This window comes from Nannobrachium achirus, assembly GCF_963921795.1.
Source record: "Nannobrachium achirus genome assembly, chromosome: 18".
In the NCBI taxonomy this organism is placed as follows: Eukaryota; Metazoa; Chordata; class Actinopteri; order Myctophiformes; family Myctophidae; genus Nannobrachium; species Nannobrachium achirus.
Window position 1 is genome coordinate 31,853,949 of NC_137825.1, and position 26,610 is coordinate 31,880,558.

A 26,610-nucleotide genomic window follows, 5' to 3' on the forward strand; every position below is an offset into this window, starting at 1 on the left:
CACAGCATCTTCTCAGCTCAGCACGCAAGTTTTTCCCAACGAGTTTGATCACAATGGTGGGGGCACGGGGGTGTGGGGGGGAGGAGGAGGAGGAGGACGCGTCTTAGGACTGGGAAGCACTCGGATCTCGCCCTTGCTGCTCGTGCAGTTGGTATCCAGAGTGACTTGCCATAACCATGGTAAACACATAGGCCTACTGTACATCAAATGGCACAGTGTAGTGCCTCTGTAAACTTGGATCACAGGTAAACCAAGTATCCAGCACCAGTCTTAAACAGTGGGTCCTCAGAGTTATTAGAGGGGGTCCACATAGGATATATATTTAACCATTCCCTATTCCAAGGAGACGTTCACAAAAAAAAGAAGATCTAGCTCACATCAAATTGGGCCACGAGGCGCTGTGAGCTTGTAGATCGGCTATTTTCGGCAAAGAGGTGTGGTGTAGGGGGGAAAAGAGCAGATCAAGTACAGAGAGAAAGGTCAAATTTACTAGGCTTAAGTATTGATGGTTTAAGTAGTTAAATGTCTCAAAAATAACATGAATCCAAAATACACTGATGATAGTGCGGTCAAACAATTAAACGATATATGAAATCTATATGAAAAGGTTTAATCTGCAACACAATGTCATACGATATGTAGTGGGGGTCCCTGCTTCATCTCTCTCTCTCTCTCAGCTAGGGGGTCCTTGGCCTGAAAGACCATAGAATAAGCATTCACATAGTGGTAGAACATGCATTGGAGACAGACCATCCATTCAGATAGTGTATAGTAGACTATACATTATTAGACAAACATCCATTCAAACAGTACACTATACTTAAATTAGACACAACATCCATTCAGACTGTAGACTAATACATTAGACACAACATCCATTCAGACTGTAGACTAATACATTAGACACAGCATCCATTCAGACAGTAGACTATACACTAGACTTTACATTAGGACACTCACAAGTCTACTGAGTATTAGATTATCATTATGGGCTATATCTGCAAGAAATGCATGAAGAGGATCTTGATTATTGGCTGCCATTGTGAATTACCTGTGTAATAGTGACATCTGCTGGCGAACATCTGTTCTCCAGCATATGTTCCAGGGAGGACCCAGTTATTATTGATAGCTATGAACCAAATGGACCTGTACAGGTGTGTAAGCTTTTATACTCTCTGAGTTACGGGGGTCCGTGGCCAAATGCATAGGAAACTGGGGGTTGTTTGAAAACCATGTGCTTTAAAAAAGGATAGTCATTACATCATTATGGTGCAATCAGAGTGCCAGGCGCATGATTTAGGCTGTATGGAGACAAATATACGGACAGTAATTTGGCATGTTAGCGTCACTAGGACACACATTGCAACTATTGTTGTTCCTAAATCAGAGGTTGTTATCACTCAGCATACATTTTTTTTATTAAGGCAAAATAAAAGGTTTAATCACTTAAGCCCCATAGAAAGAAAACTATAACAAATAAACAAAAGTAAAATTGTCACCTATGGCATGCCCAAATTAGGGACGCCAGGTTGAAAGTGCTTAAAGGTTATAGCATTTCCCTCTGTATTGGGAAATGAGTGAGCACGACGTGCTCATAGCCTACTAAATTAAGATAATTCATAAATTAGAGTTGCACAGTATATACTGCAATAATATGTGCAGTGTTGTAAAGTAACTAAGAAAGAACCAAGGAATGTGTTTTCAGTGAATCTATCATGGTTAATATAGAGTTTGAAGTTACAATGGATGCAAAGTTCTCAAATTCTATTACACACATTTGGCCCACACAAGTATAGTAATAAAAGTACACATTTATACACACACAACACAGTGTTTTGGTACCATTTATAGAACCTTTATTCCAAATACCTTCAAAACGGCAGAGGCACACAGGCTACAAGTATCTGATGCTAGTCGCCCGTATAGGAGCACCAGATAGATATCCTTATCACAAGAGGAGAATAAAACATATTTACAAATATAAATTAAAACATATCTCAACTCCAAAAAAAAAAAAGACATTGTTATAATCATCATTATAACTGTAGACGGGCAATGATTGTATTAAAATGGTACAAAACAAAAAAAGAGCGTAAACATGTCCGTGATGTTGAAATGTTTTTGTAGTTGTTTTTTTTTTTCTTTTCCAAACGTAGCTTAGTCGAATGCTGGGTGTAGTGCAAGAATACTGTCGAGGAAGGATTATACAAACAATTAAATTAAATTAAGAAAATATAAAAATGCAGACTATTTAAAGACAAGATTATTCACATTTGCGACACCTTTGGTCCAAAGAGAACAGAAAGAAAAAAATATTAAAAAGCCAAAATGGGAGTATGTGTACATACAAGAGTCAGTTTGGCTAACAACAGACATACGTTACTTTTTTTTTGTACTTTCCTTTTTTTTACATGCTGTCCCAGCTAAATAAAGACACATTTTATTATAACCGTACAACAAAATTAAACACTTGACTTCTTCTGACTCAGTGTAATCATCAGAGTTTATGTGGAATGGCAGCAAACAATGCATCATTTATATTGAGTTGCGTGCCGGTGTTGTAGATCGACCGCTTTCGAATGCCGACATTGGCACTCAACCAAGTATAAATCAGGCTTTAAGGACAACTTTACCCATTTAAACCCATCTTCAAATAATTGGTCCTCACTAAAGCTCATTATAATATGGTAGCATCTTTGTCTAGTCACTTTGTCTCTCAGAGGAGGGATGTGGACAGTTCAGGAATCCGCCTACCAGTGACATCATAGATGGGGGAATACAAGCTTATAGAAGCAGCTAACTTTCTGTTCCTGGGAAATTACCATGCTATAATGAAGCCATTGTTCTCACGTTCATAAAAATCTAAATCAAATAAAAAAATATATATCTTGTTTGAAAATAAATAAAAATGATAATCTGGTTAACGATGATGTGTCCATGAGACAGACTGAGTCGATGTTTTAACCATTTTATACATTAGTGAGGACCAATTATATGAAGATAGGTTGAAAATGGGTGAATTTGCCCTTTAACTACTTAAAACCTATATTACCGTGCATGAGGGCTCTACACTAGGTCGGCCAGTATTTCCTAGTAGATCTGCTATTTTCACCAAAAATAGCAGATCTACAAGCTCCCAAAGCATCACGCTGCAAGCTTGAATATATACCCTTTTTGCTGGATGGTCGCCCCCAGAAGAATAGGGACGCCAAGGTTTGTGCGGTTTTGCCGATCCTGCGTTGAAATTGCAACGGTACGCGAGGCACTGGAGCAAGACTTTCATGCCACACGTGACCCATGTGGTATGAAGGCCCGCCCCCTCATACACGGAAAAACACAAACGTTTTAGAACAGACAAGGAAACACCAGAAACAATAGAATGGAGAAAATATATTTTGAGGGGTCAAAATATATTTTCTAATATATATCATATATATTTTGTCCATTGAAATGTATAGGATTTTCAGTGTGGGAGTGTAGGTTTTGAACCCAACTCCAGCTGGTCTCCTATGTGCTAGAATGTGTGTTCATTAGTGACCCCTGTTGGCCGTACACTGTAGTGTTGGGTAGGAGTGAAACCCCTTGTACACTTGCTACTCCACAGTTCCTCAGTAAAGCCGCAATCCACAACTTTTATCTACTGGTTGACAAGGTAGTACTGCCTTCAATCCTTGAGCGCAATATCTACCCTGGCCGACACCAGGGTCTATATTTCTCAATGGAAGAGTATGGTAAGGCGCCTCTTACCATCTAGACTGGTTAAAATAACATTTTAGTCATTAAAATAAGTTCCGGATTGCAGCTTTAAGTGACACCATTGTATTACAGAGTATAATAGATTAGGCTTTTAGACACCAGTGGTCTAGTAGTTACACAGCTATAACTGCCAAAAGGAAGCAAATTGTATTGAATTAGTTGAGGCACCCTGACGAAGTTTTGAGCACCGATTTCCTTCATGTAAAAAGTCCCGTTGAAAGCAGAGTCCTCCTTGAAGCTTAGTTCCAGGCATTATTTAAATTTTAAATCCACACACAATCAGAGGCAAATATGAATCCATGTTGAGCCACCACTGTCACATGGTAAGAGAGACGTTCTCTTCTCTTAAAAAGAAATACTCTGCGGTCTTTCAACCGTCTTTTACAGTAATAGTAATGACCGGCGCGTGGTTGCTGAAGCACCAATTGGGAAAGCACCACGGTCGGTGTGGGGACGCACAACTTCCAAGAACTAGAGCCATTCACTCCCTCTGTTACTGGGGGCAAGGGTCTTGACAACCCCTGAACCTCTGGAGAAGCAGTGAATTCTGGGTATTGTAGGTATGTTTGTTGACCAAAGAAAAGAGAGAGAAAAAAGTGCTGTGTTCAGAATGGGACATAAAAATGTTCATGTGTGTTTGTGTGTGCTCTGCCATTATAGCATGTATAATCAAAACATTTTAGTGTTACCTCTGCCTGTCCCTTTAAGACCAGCCCTATTTACTTCGTCGTATGCGGCGAATAGCAAAAAAAGGCGATCTACAAGCTCTGACACCGCTGTGAGCTTGTAGAACTGAGGCTAATTTATCTCTATGAAAGTTTACGCCGATATGACGACATGCCCAAAACCGAGACGCCAAGGTTGAACGTCAGTGATTAATGGCAGTGGTCTTCCAGGAGGATAAGGATCTAGTCCGCTCTCATGTAGATCAGTGGTTCTCAAACGTTTCAGGCTACGACCCCCCCAAAATAATCCTATTTGAACTGGGGAGACCAGAGGCATTACATTGTGTTTGACTTGCTTCCACAGGCAATCTGAAAATAGCATGAAGATTGGCTATAATAGTTTGGCCAATGTTTGACAATTTAATAGTATAGTTTGTTGATTACATTTGACACACTAATGATCTTATTTATATTTTTCATTTGAGAGGCATTAAGGTCTTTAAAGTCAGAAATTGTAACTTTAGAAATGTGCAGATACCCTGTATATAGTATGGTGAGGCCTTTCCTATTTTCCTGAACACATTCCATCTCGCTCTGGTGGAATGTTCAAACGTTTGTCCCGCCATGCTAAGAACATCACCCTGTCATTGTGATGCACGATTGTTTCGCCAACATGCAGGTCAGTATTTGTAGCCAGTCGAATGGCTGGTGGTTCACCTCTATTTGTTCTTAGGGTACCACAGACATGGGTTTTCAGATCAATTAGACGTTCACACGTTGCTACCACTTACCGGTATACTACAGTATGTTTGTTTGTTTACTGTTGAGTGAGAAAACAATGTTACACATTCAACAAATCATTTGGGGACCCCCCCAAAATAATTTGGGACCCCCCCTTGGGAGATCCGGCCCAGTTTGAGAACCACTGCGGTAGTAGGTAGATGAATGATTTTTTTTTTCTTTTTTACACCGTACCTCAACCCAACGTGTGATGGCTGACAGAGGGTGCTTTTCCTAAACAAACAGATGGGTTATTGTGCTGAATGGGTACAACGTAGCAGTTTGAACCCTGAACCCTGCTTTTCAATAAATCTTTGCTGTGTCCCAGTCCCATACTATATACCATAAAGTACTACCACTACACTTATCTTTACAGTATACTGTTTTGGCCATTACTATCAAGTGGTAGTGTGTCACCTACAGCCAATTAGTAATGTGAAAACATCAGTGACTTTCATTAACCATTTTTCTCTTTGTTGTTCTCCTTGGAGACGACAGAGATGACAAGTCAATTTTTATATTTTGCAGCTGTGAATCTCCAATGTGGATCTCGGACTTCATGTGAAGTCAGTCCTCTGACGCATCTATGCCTATAGCATATGTTACAACTGTATGTTCGGTTAGGGGTTACAAGTGGCCATCCAAGTTTGTCAGGGACGTGTGAATCGTTAGATTGCCCTAACATAAAAAAACAAAAACAAAAACAGGATAATCTCTGGTGACAGGAACACTACAAGGGCAATAGCAAATGATTCAAGTTTTACTCTCTGAATACTGGTTTAGATATGAGACTTAAGGAAGTTATCCAATAAGAAGAGTCTCTCTACAATAGCAAATGACTACAAATTTGGGCAAGGTTTAATTGACTGCCATTAAAGTTAAATGTATATTATATTGTTTTACTACAGGCGGCCGGAACCACCAAAATGGAACCAGAACAACAAAAGATTAAAAATGTGATTAAATTGGTATAATCGTGTCGTTTGGTATAATAATCATTTGGTGTGTTCATCTTTTAACTCGTAGCGCGACTAGCACGGAACAAACTAATTGATTCGCATTATTAAGGGAATAATGTTATAATGTCATGTTGTAGTTTGTTGTGGTTATCAAGCTGCCGGAACAAGCATCTTTTTTTTGCGGTTTGGGCCACGCCTAGAACGGATCACAAGGGCCAGTTTGGAAAGAACACCAGGCTTTCCTCCGAGGTGGAAAGTCTGGTGACGCACTTTTGAGGAGGAAAACTAAATAAAATAATAGTGACAATAACATAAGTGGGCTTTCTCAAGAGATCGAAGCCCACTAAGATTTCAATGACTATTTTGTTGTTTTTGGAGTGTAAACGCACATCCTCTAAAAACTTGTTACAGTTAGCAGACCATATGGAACTGGGACACAGCATCTTGTATTCGTCATTCATGTATTAACAACTAAGCATTTCCTGTATCTTTGGCAGTTACCAGTACAAGCACCTCATTCTGTATGAACCGTCACATGTGTGTGTGTGTGTGAGTGAGAGGGAGAAAGAGAAAGAGAGAGAGACACTCTAGTGGCTGAGGTCCAGGTGTGAAGCCACAGATGAGTGTGTGTGTGTGTGTGTGTGTGTGTGTGTGTGTGTGTGTGTGTGTGTGTGTGTGTGCGCGCGTCTCAGTGGTTCCGCGCGGAGCTGAAGAAACCGTCGCTGGTGGGCGACTCCTTCACCGTCACCGTCACGAAGTTGGCCGTGACGTCGGTGACAAACACGTGTTCCAGGAGGCCCCTGGCCGGCCGCCAGTCCGTCTCCACGTCGTCCAGGTCCATGGCGGTGGTCTCCATGGACATGGCCACGCTCAGGCCAGAGCGGCTGTTGCTGTTGACGACGCCGCCGTTGTTGCTGTTGCTGCCGACGGCGGCGTACAGCGGCGAGGAGGAGACGTCGCGCTCCGACTCGCTGCTGCTGCTGCTGGTCTCGTCCGTGTCGCCGGCGCTCATCTCATTGACGCTCCTCTTCTGGGACGGCGGCCGCTCGTGAGAGCCGTGTTTCCTCTCCCGGCCGTCTCGCTCTCTCTCCATCATCTGGAAAGGGGTGTGACAGGGTGGGGGTGGGGGGCATGTCATTATAAGCAAATAACTGTCAGAAACTTTCAAACTAAATTGTGAAAATAGCAGTCTCACATGTAACTTATACAGTATACTGTAGCTCTTCAAAACATTTCAGAACATTAAAGAAAAATCGAATTCATGATTATTGATGATCAATAATAAAATAAACAATTAGTAATCAATCCCTACTTTGGGTATGTATACAGCACCATTTTGCGGCGAAGTATAAATCAACACTTGAGCGCTTAATCGACTATATTGATGAAACCAAAAAGTAATGGATAGAATAATCGCTCAGTGAATAATAAGATATGAAATGGTAGTCCTACCGTCATCCCTCCCTTCCCTCTGTCGTCCTCTGGCGCCATCGTTCCGGTGCGCTGGCCCGCCGCAGACGCGCGCGTGTCCTTGCCGCTCCCACTTCCTGCTTTCCCCGGTTGACTGCCGGCACTCCGCAAGCTGCTGGACCTCGCCTAGGGTTGTCACCATCACAGGGATTAGCGGAGTCCCTCGGGGGTCTATACTGTCTTTTGTGTTGTTTTCGAGCTACGTGCAATATCTACGCTGAAAATAGCTGATCCTATTTTCCTGTGAAGGTCTTCTCTGGAATACTGATGCTAGGCTTTTGTTAGGATGTCCCAATGTGTGATTTGTGAAAGGATTCCTCCACACGTCGTGCTGTGTTTCCTAAACAATTAGCACGATATGTGCAATTATGATGTTTAGCCATTATCATTTTAAACTTATGTTCTGCTGTTGTAAGATAACCAGTTGGAAACACAATGCAGATTGAGGATTCAAAAAAGAAAACAGTGAAAAAGAAAAAAGTGATCCAGGCACTCAGGTTTTAAAAAACTCACACCCAATGTGAAGTGAGCGGTGGTCGTGCTTGCATAACATCTTCAGACTAGGATTTGAGGATGTACAGGCTATGCTACACACACACGTTTTGCTATGGCAAAACGCTAAGGAAAAAGGCTACAGACACACGCACAGCCACTCTATGGAGCGGTTTACCACTGCTTAGATGGAGGAACAGTGTGTTAAAAACCGACATGTTTCGACCAGAAACTGGTCATCATCAGGGCATGTACGGCAGAATGAGAATTAACCTTTGATTTTATGAAATATTCGAGACCATTACAATTTAAGCAAAAGGACATGTATTATTGTGACCGTAGGTCTCAGTTAACTATGAAAACCGTCACATGTTGTCAGCAACGTATCTTGTCAGTAATGCCTGACATTGAGGTAACTCCAGTCCTCAATGTCTGTAGCTGACCTATGACATCACATTGTTGACATCACATTCCGTCCTTGTTCCTTGTATGCCCATATAAGGAGATCCCTGATGTCATCTTAAGCCCATAGCTTGGAATGCTCACATATGGACATATTGTGTGAGTCTTATGTGGTCTATAACATAAGAGATCTATGATGTCAGACGTCAGTCATATCCATATTTGGGGAAATATTTTGTCCACATTCTGTCCAACTTAAACAACCAACTGCAACTCGATTCACACTCGCAAATTAATTCCGTCCTGTGCCAATACCGTCCTGCACGAGGTTGCTTTTCGCCCTTAGGCGTCTTACTGGTATTGCTAGTTTGAACCATTCTAACTACGCTTTAAACTCATAAAAAATGTATCTTTTTATCCATGCAATCATGAACATTTACTTGACAATTAATACAAATACAATTATTCATTAATATGTCATTAATATGACAAAGGAAATGACTAGCAATGACCGGTACCAATAATCCAAACAAACAATGTACTATAGCCTAAACAAACCATATATTTAATACTTTTATACTAGATCTACAAGGCTTGTAGATCTAGAAGCTCACAATGTGTCACATTTGCGAGCTTGTAGATCCACCAATTTGAAAATGTGCATTATGTAACAAATGAATGGTAAGGATTCGGACAAGTATGCAAAAGTAACCGATCATCGCAAATAACTGCGATCAAGCACCTAAATGTAATAAATGTAGACAGGGGCTTACCACCATGGCGCCGCCCCCTCCCGCGCCGTTCCCTTGGAGACCGTTGCCGGATGCTGCGGCCGGCTTGCCGACGCTCTGCAGGTTGAGCGCTCGGAGGCTGAGTGCCTGGCTGACACGCTCCCGGCCCGCTGACGGCGCCCCCGCCGAGGAGGCGGAGCTCTGCTGACCGTGGTGACCGTGGCTGGAACCCCCTGGGCCCTCCTGCCTCCTCTGACCTGTGGAGTGGAATTCTCGGTTTGTAATGGTTGACGGAAACGGGAAGTCGCATGGATTAACCCATTTAGGCCTAGGATTATTGAATGCTTTAACTATTGAAAAATAGCAGATATACAAGCTCACAGCACGGCACCGAGTGCTGCGCTGCGAGCTTGTAGATCTGCTATTTTTGAAAAAGTTGTGAAAATGTGTGCAAATCTTTGAATATATGTATTTTTTAAGCGAACGTTTGTAACTGTAGAAACACAGGTTTTTCAAAAAACCTTAGAAGGATTCAAAAGACAATTATAGAATCGGGTGAAAATTCTAATTTTCACAATTTTTCAAAAATAGCAGATCTACGTAGATCTGCTATTTTTCAATAGTTAAAGCATAAAATAATGATACACAATAATGTGTACCCGTTCTGAAGTGAATGGGTTAAAGCTAAATAAAATCTCATGACTGAAAATGATTGTAATGACCTAAAGCCCTAATGTGCGATTTTATAGTAGGAAATATCCGAGACTATTTTCACTGAGCAACATGCTTTCATAGAAAAAAAGTCGTGGCTGACTGAGAACTTTAATTTATGTGTTATAAGATAGATTATTTATTTGTACATGAATGTAAGACTTTTTGAGGATCGCCAGAAACCCTGTTAATATGATGACCTCATGGGAGAAGTACATTAAACATTCATGGTGGTGGTGCAGTGGTTCATGTAGTTTATATACAAAGATAAGAATGAAGGGAACGTGCATAATGTCACGGAACCAAGCTGTACTCTAAACAACAGATACCAGGTCTGTGCCATGTCATCTTGACTCTATGATATCCAGATTGGTCAGAACATAGAAGGCAAAAAGGTGAACATATAAATGATGAAATTAAAACAGGGAAAGCATCGTTATGTGTCATTTAGATTTCAGACATATTTCATACTTTGGCTATTCAAAAGCTTGTAGATCTGCTTGTAGATCTTTAGAAAAATCTTGAAAATGTGTGCAAATCTTATATTTATATATGCAAAAAAAATTACTCAAATCTTTGCTTCAGCTGGTACCTGGAACAAAACATTTTGAGATGGGGGTCCGCGGCCAAATAAATACATTTTCGGCGAAATAGTTGAAATAGTTTGAGAACAACTGATATAGCAGCAACATACGTTTTTTTTCAGAGAATTTAGGATTTAGAAGACGTCACTTTGTGGAATTTGTAGAAATATTTGTGGAATTTGTAGAAATATATTAGAAACCGTAATTCTTCCTCACCTGCCGAGGATCGCTGCGACGGGGAGACGGCCGGCCCGAAGCCCCCGGCCAGTTTGGACCCGTGGGTGGCCGACGAGCCCGACGCCGATTGCCGAGCCGACGGAGACGACATTTTGACCCCTCCCTCGCCTCCCCTGACGCTGCTGCCTCCACCCCCTCCTCCTCCCGTGTCCGACAGGGAGCGTTTGAGGTCGGACAGCGACGTCTTAGCGTGAGAGGAGGGGCTGGGCTTGTTGTGGGAAGAGGAAGAGGCGGGGTTGGAGGACGAAGAGGAGGAGCCCGTCATGGAGCGGTTGCCCCACATGCAGTTGAGCGAGCCCGCTTTGGAGGCACCACTCTGGGAGAAGGAGCCCGCCGAGCCCTGGGGAGTAAGGGTACAATGGTTAATCGAACTGATCGGTTTTAATTGATCATTTAGAACAGGAGTCTTCAACGTTTTCAGGCCAAGGACCCCTTAGTTGAGAGAGATGAAGCAGGGACCCCCACAACCTTTTCATAGATTCCATATAGTTCAATAGTTTGACAGCACAATCATCAGTCAGCTGTCAATACTTAATAAACTTGACCTTTCACTCTGTACTGTCTGCTCTTTTTCCCCTCTACACTAAAGCTCTTTGCCGGAAATAGCCGAGCTTAGATCTGCTATTTTTGGCTAAAGTTCTCAAAATCTCAGAACACCACCATTCAAGTGGTTAATATAAAAAAGGAGAAAAAGGTTTCTATCACACAAAGATTTGGATGACCCCTGTAGTAACTTTGAGGACCCCCTGTTGAAGACCCTTGATTTAGAAATATACTGTAAATAATATGATGTCGATTATAATATCGATTAATAATCGAGCCCTATTTTGGGCCATATTAGGCTTCAAAACAAATGTCAAAAACGTATAGCAGAGCTTTTATATAATCTATTTTCAAAAAGATGTGGCATGCAATTACTGAAAAGGGAATCAAGTGGTTCATACATTTGATGTTAAACTTTTGTTGATTAAAAAAATAAAACAAAGGCGATAAACCTTCTCAATAATTCGATGAATCGAAAAGGTCATCAATAGAATAATCGCTAATACAATAACAGAGTTGTGGGCTTTACCTGGGAGCCTGGCTGGTCTCTGGACGCTCTGCTCAGGCCTGTGTAGGTGAAGCTAGCGGGCTGGAGGGGCTTCTTAACCCCGGAGCGGAGGTCCTCTCTGGGGCTGTCCCGGTGGGCTCTGAGGCTCTGGTGGTAGGGGTGCAACAGTTAATCCAACCAATCCATTTAATGGATTGTGGGAAAAAAAAGTACCTGTATTGACAATCGATTATTTAATAAAGAAAAGAAAATCAATACCTAATTTGGGCATGTCATTATAGGCAAAACGTTTTAAAGTACAGTAATATTTTCACTATTTTTGTAGGACACCGTTGTGCGACAAAGTATAAAATAGGGCCAAGTGTCTAATCAATTCACTATAAAGAATGTCTTTGTGTATTCGATTACTCCAATTAATCGATAGAACAAGGGTCTTCAACGTTTTCAGGCCAAGGACCCCTTAGAGAGAGATGAAGCAGGGACCTCCCCACAACCTTATCATAAATTCCATATAGTTTTGTCGTTTGACAGCACAGTCATCAGTGTATTTTGGATTCATTCATGTCAGTTTGTGTTTTCAGACATTTAACCACGTGAACCGTCAATACTTAATAAACTTGACCATTCACTCTGTACTTAGTGTGCTCTTTTCCCCCTCTACACCAAAACTCTTTGCCAAAAATAGCCGATCTACAAGCTCACAACGCCTCGCGCTGCGAGGCGTTATGAGCTGGCTAAAGATATGCGAATATGGACGCTAGTGTTGAAACGCATAATATAAAAAAAGGAGGAAAAAGGTTTCTATCACACAAAGATTTGGAGGACCCCCTGTAGTAAGTCTGAGGACCCCCTAGGGGTCCCGGACCCCCTGTTGAAGACCCTTGCGATAGAACAATCGGCAAGAAAGTAATGTAGAATGTGCAGCGCTACCTGGTGGTGGTGGCGTGGCGGTGGAGGGGGAGGAGGGGGAGTGGGTGGAGCTGGCGGCCGGCCCTTGGCCTGCCTGAGTGCCCTCAGGTCCGGGTGGAGGGGCTTTCTGCCACGCTTCTTGGGGACGGTGTCGGGTTTGGCCAGCAGGATCTGGGGCCTCTTCTGGGGCCCCGGGTGCAGGTCGCGGACGCGGGGGCCCGGCTTGGCCTTCTTCCCGTGGTCTTCATCCTCCGAGGAAGAGGAGGACGCGGAGGAGGAGAGGCCCGAGGACGAAGAGGAGGATCGGCTGTCTTTAGAAGCGGCTGGGGCAGGTTCCTTTTATGGAGGAAACGAAACAAAATGAAAGACATTAGTTAGATAAGACAAGATAGAATAAAACACAGGTATGCATAATATAGTACAGTGTAAAGACATTAAAAACACAGAATAATGGACAGTGTTTCAGTCCCTGCTAGTCTTTTAAAAATACACCAACTCTGGCTGGCATCCCTATTTTTTGAGATGTCAGTAATTTAACTCTAAATGTGGGTAAGGACCCCATTTTCTTCCATTACAAAATGTTATACAGTTAAGTATAAAGATGGGTAGAGGTACCAAGTTAGCCGACTGGTAGTGTGCATAATACATTTTGCAAGATTATCTCCGGACATGCATTGCACACACAAACACTTTCATAGATGGCTAGTATCCCACAGAGCCATGCCGTACAAAGTTGAAATAGGGCCTATTGTATACAATAACAAAATAACAGGTTCAGAAGGGAAGCATATCACAATGAGTATACTGTATATGTGATTCACAAAATACCTAACTTAACACTGAGAAACTAATCCCGCCCGACAGGTGTTATCGTAGACCTGTCCAGACTTGGTCTAGAAATGATCTGAAATCTCCACGCTACTGATACATCAGGCTAAATCTGAATTCAATATATGGACTAGCGGCGAGACTGGACGCTAGCAAACCTATGCCTAACCCAGTTATTATTTATTTATTTCCTATTTCCCTGAATTGTTTCCACCCAGATGTAGTCATGGTACATAAGTTTAGAATTAAGCTGTCAATTGTTGCTACTCGTCAGAAGTCTGAGGAACAGCCTGGTGGCTCAAAACGTTACTTTAACCCATTAAAGTAACGTCACAAACATTGTAAGCACTTGAACCATATTTTATACTTAAGCTATTCAAAAATAGCAGATATAGAAGCTCATATTGCGTCACTTCATGACACACTATGAGCTTGTAGATCTGCAATTTTTGAAAAATCTTGAACATTTTGCAAATCTTGAATATATCGATATTTATCTTTAAAGCGAATTTTTACTCTTCTTCTTGCTTCTGGGGGTCCCTTGAACAACATATTTTGATATAGTCATTTTGGGTGTCCTTGACATGAAAAGGTTTGAGCACCACTGATAGCAACATGACATATTTTGTATAATCAGCCTCAGGCCATTTATTTGGCTTACATGGTGAACTTTTGATCCAGCAACAAAGCCTAGTAAGTAGGGGATGTGCGAGCGTGTCTCCTGCTCCTTTTCCCATCCACCCAGATTTAGCCCATTCATTGAATTCAGATGTCACCAGACAGCGGAGGTTTCTGATCGTCTGGCGAGGCGTGACGAGTCCAGACTGAGAGAAACAGGTGTTTCTGAGTGTCTGTCCAACACACAGTGCAATAGGTCCTTAGGTCCTTTTCACAGTGTTCATACTGTATATTGGGCAAGCCAAGTTGCTGACAGACCCGGCTGAACAAAGGACTGGCACGCTCAACAACTCACAAGACTTGGACTCAGAACGGGTGCACATTCTTAAAAATGCAGAATTACAAAAGGGAACATCTCCACTCACAGAATAATATGTTTAAATTCTTCTTTTAACGCATAGCTGCAGTCAGACAAAATGAACACAATTGTTTGTTTGACTGCTGCTATGATTTAAGTTCAAAACAATGGTTCACAATAAGGGGTCCGGGGTCCCCCCAGTGATCCAAACGGACCCTTACAGAGTTACAGACCTGGGGGCTGGGGTCCCCACCGACGTTGAGAACAAGTGCATTAAAAGAAGCAAACTGTGACTGGATGTTCCCCCTTTCTGAGACAGTGTGCAAAGGATCAGCTGAACTAGGGACAGGATTACCAAAATTTTCCGCGGCCGTCCTCTTGGTCTTTTCCCCTTCTTCTGGAACAATAACTCCCTCTCTTGTTCTCTGGAACACACACAAAAAGTGAAATCAAACCTACAGAGAACTACAAAGGCAACATTGTCAACATTGTGCGTGAGCGTGTGCGTGTGTACTGTATATGCAGTATATTATTTCATTCATGATTAACTTTCTATCAAATCAGCCATGTAGCTCAAGTTAGTTAAAGTGTAAAATAACAACAATTAAAACAATCTATTAAGAAAGAGCACATTAGACAAGCGACCCAGCGACCAAAACGAGCCATGGTGGAAGTCCAGCCAAAGGATGCCATGTAACATAGATGGAACAGTACAACCAACACACAGCCAGATACACACCTTTTATGGAATGCTGCCAGTAACCTGGGGTCTAAAATATTCTCTTCTGGCTCCCAGCTGTTGTGCCTGAAATCACCACACAATTATATTAATTTCACAAAAGCAGCATACTTCCAATCTGCTGTAATGCATCCTACTTAAATGTTGGCCCGTGGGACCTGGGATCCTTTGAAAGCTAGGTTACAGCAACCACTAATGACACACAAGGTCACTTATGTGACTGAATGTACTCCATTCCCCACACATTTCATCCATATGTGATATCTGCTGCTCTTACTCTCTCTTAATCAAACTATTTCTTTTTCTTGTGATTATCTATAAGGCCTGAATTCAAGCATATTTTATGCACTTTAGGGGTGTGTAATAAATGTTTCAGTTAGTGGTCCAACAACTAATTCTAAAGTTTATTTGAATCACTTATTTTATTTTCAAAATAGCAGATAATAAGATCTACAAGTTCTCTTAAGAATCGATAAAAAAGATAAATGGTAATTATGTTTTGCACTTCTATCAAGCCAAACTATGCATCGACTGTGCTTCTGTGAGCAGACTCCATAAACACAATACTACTGAATGGAACACGATCCAGATCACAAAGTCAAACTGCCCGAGTTGTAACTGTACTTTTTTTCTCTCTACTACAACACATTTCAGCACCAAAAATAGCCTCTCTACGTATAAGCTCACAACGCATTGCGTCATGTGACGTGTAGTGAGCTTGTAGATAAGGCTATTTTTGGCAGAATATGGATGCTGGGGTTCAAGTGACTAAATGGCTTACGTAATCAACATTTTGATAGCAACACAGCTTCGTACACTACTAAATATTAGATTAGCGCAGGACTTGAATACTAAATGTACATGTCACACTAATTTCACTACACAACACATAGGCCTACATGTAAAGGACCACAATGGAAACAAGCATTTGGGCTTACTTGTGTATTTATGTTTTTGAATTAATTTTCAATTAAGTGCTCAATCAATCAATATGACTGAGTGAGTGACAGACCTCTTGAATGTTGTATCTATCTAGCAGCATTATCATATTTTGTTCTAAAAAATGAATAAAAATAAAAGAAGAATTACAATTAAAGACAGTGACACATAACTTACTACAACAATACCAAAGATTCAATATTGGCATACATTACTTGTGCTCTATGGGGAAATGTATTGTAAGTAATTACATTTATTGGGGCTATAATTACACATAACTGCAACTACAAAACTGCAATATAAGAAATTCTAATATATTCAAAGGTTTCCTGTATTTGTATGAAACAATAGTTAATAGTTTCCAAATTCCACACATTATGATGTGCCTCTAATACTTACGATATTACTTTACGACCTGCTATGCTGTTAGGTGTGCTATCAAAATCAAGTGGCGATAGCACAGTTCACTACATAATTATTACTGCATATTTAGGACACAACGTGTGGTCAAAGCAATAATAATACATATGCAAACTAGACTACAGCCCAATAACGAAATAAAGAGGTAAAGACACTTTGCTTAATGCCAGAAGAGACCCAGACTTGCTTGAAAGCAACATATTGTCATACATATTTAGGAGCCTGTCACTGTGTATCATTGTATCATCTTAGTATCCATGGAGATAATGACTGGGTTTGATCTAATTGTGTCCATCTCTGGTAGTTTGCTCTGTTGTGATGCAAGCCTTTGCTTGCAATCATCTCAGCAGCTTGTATTTAGTGGCCAGGAACTAAATTCAATAATACTCTCAACAATAATAACAGGATGTGTTGCACGTTTCGAAAACTGTGTCACAGGGTGTTTTTGTTTTTAAAAATGCAAACAAAACCAGGTTATTTACTTTTACAGAGATAGTGTTTTGCTCATGGCAGTGTTCAGTAAACTTATTTCCATATTATATGATGAGACCTCCAGTTTGACATGCATTAAGGCACAGATCTCCATTGATACCTTTATCATCATCATCATCATCTCTGGTACCCCAACCTACATTCTAAAGTCCTCAATATTCCTTCAACTCTGACAGTGTACACATTCTAATTAAATACAGACGCACAAGGTCCATTTGGTTGCCAAATATCAATCTGGGGACCCCCTGGAAGGCCGGAGCCCCCTCAAGCAGGCACCCCACTTTGAGAACCACTGGTTTAAAGCAGCACCAGTGGGTTGAAAGCAGAGACAAATAAAAAGCTTTATTATCATTTCCACCTTACTGCGGCGTCGCCAGCCGACAAGAACATAGATCTGCAAGCTGTGCAGCTTAGTGGATCAGCTCTTGTCGGCAGGCGACGCCATCCTACATAACGGAACATAATGAATTGTGTTGCTTATTATAAATTGATAGGGGGGGCTCGTTGTTGTTGTCATTGTTTGCGTCTCGGCGTTACGCTCTCGCCAATAATGACGTATATTTTTCGAGGGGAATGACGTCTCCTCGAGCGAGAGGAGTGTCGACGTGAGTCGCGTCGGCGCTTTTCCAGCCTTAAAGAATTATTTATTCAATTTTTTGCATCTCCTTATTGTATATATATATCAGTTTTAAAAAATAAATAAACGTCAGAGCCGCTCGCTAGCCGAGTCGGCGGCTAGCGCAGACATGCTAGCGAGGCGAGCCCACCACCACTACCACTTACTTGGACGACCACCCTCTCCACTTCACCAGATACTCAAACTTGCCCTGCAGGGAGACACAGCACAACACGCACAAACAAAACCACATTAAAATATAGCCGCTATGGAGCGTTGATAAACGGGGTCGCCGCGGCGGTTGCGTCCGAACGGGCCGTTTTTCTTACCTTTCTCGGCCGTTTGTTGAGGATGCATTCGGCGTCAAATACCTGCCCTACCGTCACCCCCTCCATGGCTGCTGGATCCTTGAGGCAGCCAGGCTGAGCAGAGCAGAGCAGAGCCTCTCCACACACAGCCTACTACGGTTGGACAGGGGGGGGGAGGCGAACGGTGGGGTATTTTTGGGTGCTTTGTCCTCAAGGGGACACCGTAGAGGGCCACTGCTTCGCTTGCCCGAAAAAAAAAAGATCAGATTGACAAGCTCACAACGAGTTCATAGGCAACGCGTTGTGAGCTTGTAGATCTGGTATATTATTTTTATTTGGTCTCCTCCAGAAGCAAATACAAATAAAAACATGCCCCCGTTATCCTGATTATCCAATAATGACCCTTTAAAATCAGAGTACTTCTGACTTCTACCACTCAAGTACTCTGATTTTAAAGGTTCATTCCCACCGGGCAATTTCTAAATGCATTTTCCTTTTTTCTGTCTTTAGAGAGAACTAAATTTGATTGATTGATTGATTGATTGATTGATTGAAGATTTTATTAGAAGTTTGCATAGAAAAAGGTACAGTTTCATGACAGTGCAGTTCACTGGTAAAAGGTCAACGAAAAGGAGATCCTAGTAAGCTTTTTGTCTTATTTACACAGGAAACCATTTAAGTATGTCATATAACATTGAATGACAGACGGATACTATGCAGTAGATAGTCAGGGGAATATATATATATATATATATATATATATATATATATTAGGGGTGCAACATATCGAACCGAGTCGAATACCGAACCGAAAGACCCTGTACCGAACCGAATGATCCTGTATCGAACAATACAATACCACTCCACATCCACATTCCCCTGGAACCCCCTCAAGGACCCCTAGGCGACCGCAAAGCACACTTAGAGAACCACTACACTAGAGGTTGGGTATCGTATAAGTAAAAAAGAAAAAAAAAATACCTAGTTATAAAAATACATTTATAAATCAAGGACATTTCTTTGTTAAAACACGTTGTTGATTCATACAATGAATGCTTGTTAAAAAAAACAATAAACAAATGTTTAGAAAAAAATCAAGGACATTTCTGTTTATTTTTTGTATCGAAAAAGTATCGAACCGCGACACCAAAATATCGAACCGAACTGTGAATTTTGTAAACCGTTGCACCCTTAATATATACACACACACACACACACACACACACACACACACACACACACACACACACACACACACAGTAGAGTAGATATTTACAATAGACGGGTCAGGGGGAGGGTAAGGCTGGGCTAGATTTGTTTTTACCAGTTACGAGTTACCAGTTACACTCCTTTAAGGTCTTCGGTAAGGCAGGAGAACGAGTTTGACTCTTTGTTTGAGCCGACTGTATGGGTTGAACGTGATCTATGGCGCTGCCTTTGGTGTGGATGGATAAAGTAATAATAAATGCATAAATCAACATTCTACAGGCGACGAGTCCTGTTCAGAACCGGTCAGAATTCAGAATCCAATTCAAAGGCTTCCACCAGTGTTTTTGTCCAGACGCTGTAAAGCTTACTAGGATTTCCTTTTAGTTGACCTTACCAGTGATTTGTGCTGTCATGAAACTGTACTTTTTTCTATTGCAAACTGCTAATAAACTCTTCAATCAATCAATGTGTTTGACAAATAACGATCACAATCTAAATTTGTATGTATTGTTTGTGCTAAATTCAAATTAAACTATCTCAACTAAATTAAGAGATTAATTCTGGCCAAAATGGGATCAACATGCAGTTATAACGGATCTTGTACAGATTTATTGCGACCGTCAGGTAGCAGTTACTATATCAAAAACCTCCACCGGCTGTCAGTCTGTCCGCCACACCACGTCACGTCACACTTTTGCCCTACTCATATCTCCGCCACCGTTGCCCCTATCCATGCCAGACTTTACACACACACACACACACACACACACACGCACACGCACACACACACACACACACACACACACACACACACACACACACACACACACACACACACACAGCGCCATGAGGCCGATTCTTGCAAAACACATTTTTGGATACTGCTCCTACAAATTTTGCCCTACAATCATGCAAAGCAGTACACAGTAGGCCTTTGTTTAGACTCATGTCATCAACTAGCCCCATATAGAACCTCACCCGTCGCTGCATACTGTTGTGCTCCGAGACGAGGTCCTATAAAGGTTTCCCCGTGGGGGGGTCGAACGCCTCCAACGTTGAGGTAGAAAACACTCTTCCCGAAATTGTATCCACAAAGTAAAGGTAGTTCCGAGCTCCCAGACTGTGATAACCTAACCAGGGTCAATAAAACATGAACCAGGGCACGAAACAATCCGTTAAAATCGCTAGTTTTGTCAGCCGGCAATGTTTACAAGCCTGGAAGTTGCAGCCGGAATGGCAGCATTAGCGGCCCCTCTGGTCGAACGTTGCCCCAACCGTCGCTGCATTCGAACAGACATTGGACACTGCTCCTACAGATTTGCCTTCTAAAGTTTGTGTATGCGACCTGGCGGTCGCTTATCTCCTGACTTAGGGAGTCTTACGCTTACTGTACTGCTGGTTAACATTATTTTCATTCAAATACTGTAGCCTAAACTTATTGTGTAAATCATATCGACAGTGGGTGCTAGCAAGCCAACACAGAGCAAGCCACCTGAGGGTTAAGGTTTGTATTTGAGAAATAATAGTATATATCCTAGAGACACGACACAACAAGACTAGAGGTGACTGGCCCAAAGGGCAGCAAACTTGTAGTTTTCTTACATCCATAATTGCACTGTTTTACCGTATGTCATGGATGTGTATCGACTTTGTTAAAATCGTTTGTTTGTTTGAAGGGAATCAATCTTCACGGACCGCATCATACAGGCACGCAAATCAGTCTGATGATTCAAGCTATTGAATCAAGCTAAACTCCCGCATTGAAAACCTTACTTGAGTAAAAGTACAAAGTATTGGCATCAAAATATACTTGTGTTCCAAATTCATTTTATGACCTTTACTGCGTGACCTTCTCTCTCTCCCCATTTCATGTCAGTCAACAATAATCTATCAAATAAAGGCAAAAAGCAAAGAACTGAAATAAAGGTACTGCAGCAATAAAATCATTATATGAAGTAACCTGTTACTCTAGTAATTTAATTACTTTACCCAGAAACAAGTTGTGTTAACCTATTACAGCAGCCAAAACTGTAATATTATTACATATTACTGATTCAAGTATTACTTTGCCCAACATTGTTCATGACCAACATTTGGATGCATGGAATTGGTGTGTCTTCAGAGGCAGATAAAAATACATTTTGTGACATTGATAGATCAGTCTTTATTGATTGCCGAGGGAAATCCAGGTTTAATAGCAGCATTGCAGTAGGCATGAAACAATGGTGTGTGTGTGTGTGTGGGGGGGGGGGGGTGGGTAATCAAGTAATCGAATTAAACATATACATATTAAGTAGACTCAAGAGTCTGACCTAGCCATCAGCACTTATTAACTGATCGGAACAATCACCAGAATATGAACATAATACTGTATATAGATTTACTTGCTCTGAACAGTGAACAAAATGACCAATATGCCATCTATCTACAGTAATAACAGTTAACCTAAGCAGACAACAGTCATAGGTTAGTGTACATCCAGGAGTCCATTAGAACATGTGCCAGGGAAGGCAGGGCTCATTGTTCCAAGAACATTTCCTCTATTGAGGGCACAAATACCTACTAAAGATGTTTGCACAGGGAGGTTTAGCTTAGTAAAAGCGATTGGCCCAGCAGAGCAAGAAGAGAGATGATTAATCTTAATAATCATCTTCATATTCTTCTTCACTGTATTCACTGTTAATGGGAGTGCCTGGGGGATATTCACGACTCCAGTCAAATGAATCATTATCTTCATTGCTTTCATCATCTTCATCGTTTTCTTCATCTTCGTAGTTTTCATCATCTTCAACGGTTTCTTCATCTTCAATGGTTACCACGGAATCAGCTTCATTATCGTCATCAACCATGGGTACATGATCATTCCTCAGTCTGAGAGAGACACACCTGAGAGCGTAGAAACCAGCAGGCGTCTTCCCCAAGGTTTCCCACGTGTCTGTCTCTTCACAGTAGCGCTCGATGTTCTGGGTATACCTACATGAAGAGAGGGATACCGGTTAGGTAGGCGCTAGGGACATCTGGGCACCTCAATGTAAAATTGGCTATTTTGTCAAAAACATATTTGAAAAATGGTCTTACTTTTATTTTTTCTGCACATCCTAATACATTTAACACAGTCCCTGCCGGTCAACTGCCTGATCAACAATTTAACTAGGGGGTTCCCTGCCGGTCAACTTTGGTCAACTTTTATATAAAAAGTAATTTTTTAGATATTTTTTGCAGAAAAAACTCCCCTGGACTATAAGGAAAACACTGATTTTGCTGGCAGGAGCTGGATTATTTATGCATTTACTCTGGCAGGGAATGAGTTGTACTCCTGTGTTTCTTCCAATCATTATTATTGTTATTATAATTTATTTATTTTTCCTTATTTTCTGAGATTGTTCTGCAACTGTCCTGGGGATTGAGGGTGGGATAGGGGGAGGTGTCTATTATGTTTGCTGTTTTATATCCACGTGATATATGCCAATGTCAATGTATACTCACTCTTGGGCTTTATTGTTAAACTGAATACAAATATTTGAGAAGAATAATTGCCTTAGGTAATGCACGGTACATCATTATCAGACTTAATTGTATCCTTCCACAATTGTTTATATCCCAACATGACTGGATATACAGACTTTGTAGCAATTATAGAAATATTAGACCTTAACATTTTGGACGAAATAGCTAATTTTACATTGAGTTGCCCAGATGTGCCCACCTGACCTGTTACTGAAGAGAGGATACAGGTCAGGTGGGCACAAGAGAACAGTCTGCCGTTAAGCCACCTTTTCACTGGCATTCATGGAGAGCAGCAGTGTCTTTACCTTTTGTCGTTACCCTGCCCTCCTAGAACGTAGATCTTTCCATCCACCACAACTGCACTATGATTGTAGCGTGGCTCTTGCATGGGGGCACACATGGTCCACAGTTTGGTCTTGTCGTTGTAACACTCCACCGTGTTTTGAATGACCTTACAGGGCCATTTGCGCTCATACTTCATGCTGTAACCGCCTATAAACACAAATGAACAGAATAGAATAGTGACATTTAATGGGCTCTATTATGCATAGTCTGTGCCTAAACTACACTTCCAATGGTGAAAAGCAACTGAAAACATTTACCGTTTCCATTTTGAAGGAAAGGGAAAGCAAAACACTACATCTCAGAGGCAAATAGGTTTCCTTTTACTCCACTAAAATTATCTTTGGGTTTACTAGTTACTTGGTAAATTTCTATTATTAATACAATAATTCAAAACATGGCGGTACACACTAATGAAATCAAATACTTTATTTTTATTTTTCCATATGCCTCGAGATGCCAAGATGACAGCCGTCTCATATCGTCTGTCATCTTTAATATTTCTATGTTTGGTACTGCAAGCATATTTTTATGCCAATACTTTTGTCCTTTTCCATAAATAAAATATTCAATACAGGACTTTTACAGTTGTAATAGTATTTCTACATTCTAGTATTGCTACTTTTACACAAGTAAAAAGCGGGGTATTCTTCCACCACTAAGAGCCTTTAAGAACAGGTATGATACCTGTAACATAGATCTTTCCATTCAGAACACAAGCAGCTGATTGATCACGTGGCATCTGCATAGGAGCGATCCTTTTCCATTCTGATCTTACAGGGTGGTACTTGTACATCTGGGTAAGTTTTGGCTGGATTGGAGCATCACCTAAGTTCCAAAAGTACAGGTACGCACGCACGCACGCACGCACGCACGCACACGCACACGCACACGCACGCACACACACACACACAGCAAAAAGTATTTGGACATCTTCAGTTAACAGTTATGCTTGACATACATTACATATAAAGCACAATCTCATGAACCTGCATTGCATAAACCTGTTCCATACCAATGAAGTAGAGCCATCCATCTAGTGTGACCACAATAGGGGTTTTGTCTGTCGCTGCCACGCCGTCACACTTCATGTCCTGCCAGGTGTCATTGTTGAGATTGTAGCGCTGCATTGAGATTGTACTCTTTTCCTTGTCTCGGCCAGCTACAGCAAACACACATCCATCCAGCACCACCAGGCACCACCAGGCTTGGAGGTTGTGCAGGGGAAATAATTAAATCATGATCATTAGAATTGATGATCTATGGCTATGATATGGCCAAAATAGGGATGCCAAGGTTAAATTAAATGCCACAGGTGACAATCTTACTTTCTGCAGCGTTCGCCTGTGTTTCCGCCAACCTCAGCCATGAGTTACGGTGAACATGGAAGCACCAGAATTGAGAACCATCTCCATCGGTCACATACATATTGCACAAAGAGCCTGGTGGGAGAAGAGCAGAATTATGAGTTAAAATTCAAATAAAGATTGTAATATGAAACTTGAAATGAAATGTCATCGTATAGCTTCTATTTTCACTTGTTATTGACCATATTCACACAGCAGCCATCTTGCCATTAAGTTAATGAAATGCCACCCCAGTTGCCATCCGGTTTCAATGCAAATTCCAAACATGGCCGCCAGTTGAATATTGTCAGTGTTGGGCAATATCACTTAGGAGAGTAATCGTTACTTATTACTTATTCCTTGGGAAAAGCAATAATATTATATTACCCGTTGGGCAGAACAGTCACCATTGACATCCAGTTGTGCAAACCTGTTGTATCAGTCCGTGATGTCAGTACTACCAGTAAGACTCCCGTTGGTCGCTTATCTCCACAAATAGGCCAAAAGTTTGTTTTACCAATTATCAAGACATACGGGCAGTTGACAGTTTGCCATGGTTACTCATTGAAGTTGAATCTCCATATATGGAGATAACCTACGCATCACACTAAGTCTGACCTCACCAGCCCATATTTGGGCATGAGCAACTTATGTCTCCATATATGGAGATATGATGACATCACACAGTCCTCAGCCGATGATGTGGCGTGATGTCATACAATACACAAACGAGCCCTACAGTATAAAGGGGCAATTCTTGCCAGGAAAGAAGCATTTCTTCGACTCAGACCTTATCGCCAGGGTTGGCTTATAGCAGCTGTCGGTAGGACCATATATGGATTCTGTTAGTGTGGATCTCCTAACAGGGCATCATCTGGGATACAATCCCTTTTATGCCCATATATGGAGATCCCTAACAGAATCCCTTTCATGCCCATATATGGAGATCCCTAACAGAATCCCTTTTATGCCCATATATGGAGATCCCTAACAGCATCCCTTTTATGCCCATATATGGAGATCACTAACAGCTAACAGAATCCCTTTTATGCCCATATATGGAGATCCATAACAGAATCCCTTTTATGCCCATATATGGAGATCCCTAACAGAATCCCTTTTATGCCCATATATGGAGATCCCTAACAGAATCCCTTTTATGCCCATATATGGAGATCCCTAACGGAATCCCTTGTATGCCCATATATGGAGATCCCTAACAGAATCCCTTTTATGCCCATATATGGAGATCCCTAACAGAATCCCTTTTATGCCCATATATTATGGAGAAATCCCTGCTCTGAGTATCTGACATCAGTGTGATGTCACCTGTTTATGCCCATATATGGAGATCCCTGCTCTGCGTATCTGGTTGCTATGGTAAACAGTTGGTTGCTAGGGTAAAAAAACATGGTTGCTATGGTAAACAGTTGGTTGCTAGGGTAAACAGTTGGTTGCTAGGGTAAAACCATGGTTGCTAAGGTGGTTGCTAACGTACACTAACAGACCAGCAACAACAGACTGTTGCCACAGCAACGTACACAAAGGTTTGTGTACACATGTGGTGTGATGTCATACTGATGCGGAGATATGAGCAGGGCAAAGGTGTGACGTGTGACGTGTGACCGACGTACGGACGGACGGCCGGTGGAGGTTTTCATAGTAAACTGCTCCCTGACGGTCGCAATGACATCAGAGTATGCCGTCAGCATGTAGACAGACAGCCATGGTGGCAACACTGTTTATTACCAGTAAGACTCCCTAATCGGGAGATAAGCGACCGTTGGTCGCTTATCTCCACAAATATCACAACCTCCGCCTCTCACGTCATACGGGTAGCCATAGTTACACCTGGAATGTTGAATCTCCATATATGGAGATAACCTACGCATCACACAAAGTCTGACCTCACCAGCCCATACTTGGGCATGGACGACTTATATCTCCATATACGGAGATGGCCATATATGGAGATACGATGACATCACAGAGTCCACAGCTGATGATGTGGCGTGATGTCATACAATACACAAACAAGCCCTATATAAAGGGGCAATTCTCACCAGGGAAGAGAGCATTGCCTGGAATGTTGAATCTCCATATATGGAGATAACCTACGCATCACACAAAGTCTGACCTCA

At 41.6% G+C, this 26,610-nt stretch overlaps 1 protein-coding gene across 1 annotated transcript; it reads right to left on the reverse strand.

The window, feature by feature from the left end:
- Positions 1–1,840: 1,840 nt before the first annotated feature.
- LOC308303320 (uncharacterized protein) lies at positions 1,841–18,200 on the reverse strand. The gene is made up of 10 exons (XM_080747669.1): positions 18,087–18,200; positions 17,925–17,968; positions 15,291–15,356; positions 14,907–14,976; positions 12,769–13,083; positions 11,860–11,985; positions 10,767–11,127; positions 9,298–9,512; positions 7,613–7,756; positions 1,841–7,256 (listed from the first exon to the last, which is right to left on the reverse strand). The coding sequence occupies exons 1-10, from the start codon at positions 18,150–18,152 to the stop codon at positions 6,849–6,851; spliced, it is 1,815 nt and encodes a 604-aa protein (XP_080603795.1). The 5' UTR covers positions 18,153–18,200; the 3' UTR covers positions 1,841–6,848.
- Positions 18,201–26,610: the final 8,410 nt, after the last annotated feature.